Source organism: Lepisma saccharinum, chromosome 28 (assembly GCF_977018435.1).
Source record: "Lepisma saccharinum chromosome 28, izLepSacc3.1, whole genome shotgun sequence".
NCBI classification, from domain to species: Eukaryota; Metazoa; Arthropoda; class Insecta; order Zygentoma; family Lepismatidae; genus Lepisma; species Lepisma saccharinum.
This window is the reverse complement of record NC_139256.1, coordinates 18,086,455-18,091,265: the sequence shown is the minus strand read 5'-3', so window position 1 is coordinate 18,091,265 and position 4,811 is coordinate 18,086,455. Positions and strand designations below refer to the sequence as shown.

The 4,811-nt window shown below is 42.3% G+C and overlaps 1 protein-coding gene across 1 annotated transcript; it reads right to left on the bottom strand.

Annotated features, from left to right (window-relative positions):
* Positions 1-508: 508 nt before the first annotated feature.
* Positions 509-3,992, bottom strand: LOC145980831 (carboxypeptidase Q-like). Its single transcript, XM_083113920.1, has 4 exons — positions 3,670-3,992; positions 3,062-3,212; positions 2,156-2,405; positions 509-1,248 (listed from the first exon to the last, which is right to left on the bottom strand). The coding sequence occupies exons 1-4, from the start codon at positions 3,990-3,992 to the stop codon at positions 560-562; spliced, it is 1,413 nt and encodes a 470-aa protein (XP_082970046.1). The 3' UTR covers positions 509-559.
* Positions 3,993-4,811: the final 819 nt, after the last annotated feature.

Sequence of the window (4,811 nt, the reverse complement as noted above, 5' to 3'; positions counted from 1 at the left end):
TAGTCCAGTCACGTTACCAACAAGAAATGAATGTACAAACTAGGACATTTTGTGCGTGACTAAAATATCGAACATTTACATTTATCATGTTCTAAATTTAAGTTCACTTAAACCTTTTTTCGGCCAGAAATCATTTCCTGGGAAGGCATCAATTCTGGGTAAACCCTTGCACCTGCCGATCTGTTCAAATGACAATGAGGCCAGGAAGTGAGAATGAACATGTCCCTCCTCTCTAGAAAATACGCCAATAGCTAGGATTTCTAGTTCAGTTAACTAGCTCACTCTTGGAGTAAGAGTTTCTTTGAATAGCAGGTTTTTTATTTGCCTGGTAGAAATGTAGGGTACAGAGGTTGACTGGTGGAATAAATAATTCCACCCCTGATTTTGAATCTGATACTGTTATTGTAGTATAGCAAGCACTCCATTTTCAATAATAGAAACAGTACGTATAAATTTTGGGAGTAAATGAGTTTTATTCTGATTTCTGGAAGTACACTGTCATGGTGAATACTTGTACAAAGAATATTTTCGCAGAAGAGATTAACGTTGCAATCTTCGCTTACGGTTTCCGTTCCTTTGGAATGGTAAAAGACAAATCAGCTATTACATAAGCCACGACAGCGTTAACAGCGAGATTCAGATCGAGGTCCCTCGGCGTCTCCAGCGTCAGCATGTCGCCATTGGTGTGATGGAACCAGAAGTAGCGCTCGTTTTGGGTTTGAAGGGTGGCCGCTGGAACGCCTCTGTCCGAGAACACCTCAACGTCCGACCCTGCATTGCCTTCGTACCAGTCCATACTCGTGGCGTTGATGGGCGCTAGGAGGTCGAGCACCTCCTGCACCACGCAGGCTGCCTCCTCCGTGCCGTAGAAGCCCAGTCCGAGGGGTGTGAACGTGCCACTGTCCGACTGCAGAGCGAACACGAAGTCGTCCACCTCCTGCTCGTGGTCTTTGATGTACTCCAGCGCCCCCTTGATGACCTGCTCGTCCCCCGTCCATACGATGGCTCTGATCGTCCTCTTGGGCCTCAGTCCGAGGCTTTTCAGCAGAGCGAGGCTGTGCCACGACACGAAGGAACCTCCCGCGTCGTCATCGGCGCCTGTGCCCACGTCCCAACTGTCCAGGTGGCCAGAGACTACCACTACCTGTTCGGGGTTCGTGGTCCCTTGCAATTCGGCCACCGTGTTTCTAGATACGAATGGTGGCAGATTCTGAGCCTCCATCTTAAGTTTCACCACGACTGTTTGTCCTGCAAAGAAAGGATGCTCACTATTACAATGTGTACGTTTAGGGTAAAACTCAATACTTAAATATTACCTGACGATTTAGGCAAGTGTGCATTCGATTAGAATAGGCAATAAATCTAGAATAGATAATACATTTTTAAGGTAGGTTTCGTTATTGAGGGTAGAACGAACTAATTATGTTGTATTGTTTCCTTGAACGTTGAGTTATTATGATATAAATGAGTTACAGTCGACCACGGCAAAAGGTTCTGCGTGGAACCGCGTGTCCTGTGCATTGCACTTCCGCGTGGAGGGTAGAGTGGAAGATGTTACCTTATGGTCCGAGTTGAACGGAAGGAGGGGGAAATGCGCTAAGGCTAATAGGAGATTGTTCTTTTGTTTGTGGTCTCCCTATAGTTTCGTTGGAGAGAATGTTACCAATTTTCGCCTCGGTGGCTGGACATCTTGAGCTACAGTGTCACGATTTCAGCACCGGAGGCCATGGAGTCGAATCGCGTCCTGGGAGTTCCTCTGATCAATTTATCTTGAAGTAAATAGATATAAAACAAAAACAGGTTACCAAAGTATTCAGAAGTCACAACTATTACTATAATGCGTCCCAGGAGTCTGTGGAGAAATCGAACGAAAACAAGTCCTCTGCGCAAGTAATGACTCGAGAGGGCTTGACCAATGAACGCGTGAGAAGGATAGGGATTCCTCGGAGGGGGCAACGTGACTGCAGCTACCAGCCGTTTGAAACAGCACGCGATGCTTTGCTGCGCCTATTTGCTTCCTCTTCGTCTCTACCGTTATGTGCGGTGTTGGTCCTCAGATTCCTTGGACGGAAAAAAATGTTTATCTATACTGCTACGAGTGCACGTAATTATATATGGAGAATATTTCACATCACTTACTGGCATTGTTTCTCACCTCTGTTATACATCCTGTGCAACATTGCTGCATCCTCCACAGTAATAGCTGCTGCTGGAATTTGAGCCACGTCTTCTGCGTACCGCAGGGCTCCAGCGTGTGGACTGGCAATGGAAAAACCCGTTACTGATCTGACGAGAGCCGCAACTACTCCTAGTTCAGCTGCCCTGCTAGCACCATTGTAGCGGTAGGTGACCGCTTGGGTGTAATTTTCAAATTCGTAGTCGAAAAGCACTATCTTGCCCTGAACCTACAGGAGACAATAGTTATATATTAGCACCAGCTCCAAGAAATAAGCTACTATACATTTAACGTTTTCATAATTCGTGGACTTGTGGCTTATGCTTTCACGGATAACAATGTTATTTAAAATATGTTAATGTCACGAGTAACTTCAGTAACGCCCTGTAAAGTCTTCTTCATTTTCCTGAAGGCAATGGGCTTTATAATTATTTCTCTCCATTTTAGTATTCATAATAGCTTTCAAAATATTTTTTCCTGTATGCGAACTACCTTCTCTTAAAGAGTTCTTCGCGCTCCAATCGTAGTCAAATCTCAAACCATCGGACACTCAACATCGACTCAATAGTAATTGAGTATGATTATTGTCCTTTTAGATCCTACTTAATACAAAGTGGATTAAATTAATTGATGTTTCCCCGAAAAATATTTAGTTAGCAAATTTCCTAGCAAATCGTGCAATACCGAAAGAAAAATAACATCCATGAAGAATAAACCTATTGGAAATGCAACCACCAATTGCCCATGAATAGAATTGGGTTCAACACATATCTACGGCATCGCAGTGAATTTGAAAAACCTAAGACTTTAAGTGTTGTTCTTAGAAATATCATTGTCAGCCATATTATACTCTGTGTATTTGAGCCTCATTGTATTTTCCAGTACCTCTGCTGCTACTGCTTCCAGCTCTTCAAAGTCTCTCACTACGATAACCTCCGCAGTGATGCCATCTGTTGGCGTTCCAATGCTTCCTCCAAGCCCCAGCATTGGCATAGTTTGGTGTCGAGGCTCCAGAAGTTCGGCTGATTCGCTCCCTCTGTAAAAATAAATTAACACGTATAATAAACGGGTAGACCGCCGAAAAATGCCCTCCTCCACCCGTATGCATTCAGAGGTATGCGCTATTGTCCCGGTACCTTACATTATACCAGAACGTATATTCCGGAACATATATTTATGTGCATTCCTGTATGTATGTAACGTCCTTCAATTTCTTTAATTTTTTTTTCGCTTATGGATGTTGGAGACTGCAGTCCAATTCGCATGTCGCTTTTCGTTACTCCCTTGTACTCATAGATGGAAAATTAGATTTGTTATCATGGAAATAAGATGCACTTTCAGATTGTTTAAATAAAGATATCTGTGGCTGGGACATAAATCCTGTCTTTATACTTTGTAATGCCATGCTCTATAACAGTATAGAGTTATTTTCTGCAGCCGGAATACTTTCAGAGGCTTACGGAAGCTTAGTGTAGTAGAAGAAATGTACTTACCTAATCCAGTATGGTATGGTTGCATTCTCAGCGTGCACATTCTCCAGACCCGCATTCTCCAGTTCCCCCAGAATATAATCAATGGAATTTTCCAGAGCATCGCTACCGGTGAGCCGTGGTCCGAAAGTATCCACAAAATATCCAAGCGAGTCGTACACCTTTCCAGCATAGTCAGTAACGGCGCCGTCGATAATGCTTTCGGCAATTGAAGCCTTGCCACGGATTTCTTCAATCCATTCTTCAGGCAGATTACACTGAGGATCCGCAAGCAGCGCTGATCGCAAGAATGCGAGAATTAAGACCAATGCTAGTCTATTGAACATCTTGCTGGACGTAGTATTCGACAATAGTTGGAGATCTTCAGGTTGATATCTAATGACTCAGATAAGCAAATATTGTTTGGTCAGTGCTCAAGTGTGCGATAAGGGAAGTTTGTGTGATGAATTCAAATAGTCATTGTCATTACTTTTTGCTCGGCAACCGCAAGCTCTTTGATAAGTGGTGTGAAGTTCATATGATATTTGGGGCAAGATATACAACCTTTTGTATAAATATATAATGACACATTACTGTTAATTCAAAACTATTCACATAGTAACAGTGTAAATGCAGGCAACAAAAACTGTTCTCAAAATAAGTTGTTTACAGAAGGAAGTCCGCTTTGTTTACACATTTCTTTAGTTGTCATCGCCTTCCTCTTGTGCTGTTCTATCCAAATCAGCCACTAATATTATCTAATAAACGGATTGGTGTGTTAGAGAAAGAAAGCTTACAAATTTTTTTTATGTATTCTGTATATATATCTCCCTATTCACTGATAACATTGTTCTTATCCGAGTGTGAATATTGAGAGACAAAAGGCTATTCATCCCCTCTTGAGGTACTTAGGGAAATTGCCTTAGTCCACTCACTCCCAAAGTCGAGTACCATGCTTATCTGTAGAGAACGGATTTTTATGAAATTTCATATTCTCTATTTTTTACCGGAGATCTGTACCTACGTTCTGTATTCAAAGTTATGAGATGTACGAGAAAACAAAATTTCTTGTCCCCAATTATTTCATTAAATTTCGTTTTTACAAAATAAATATTCTCTCTATTTTTGCGATTGCGACTGGCCTGCAACGAGCCATGGAAACGTCG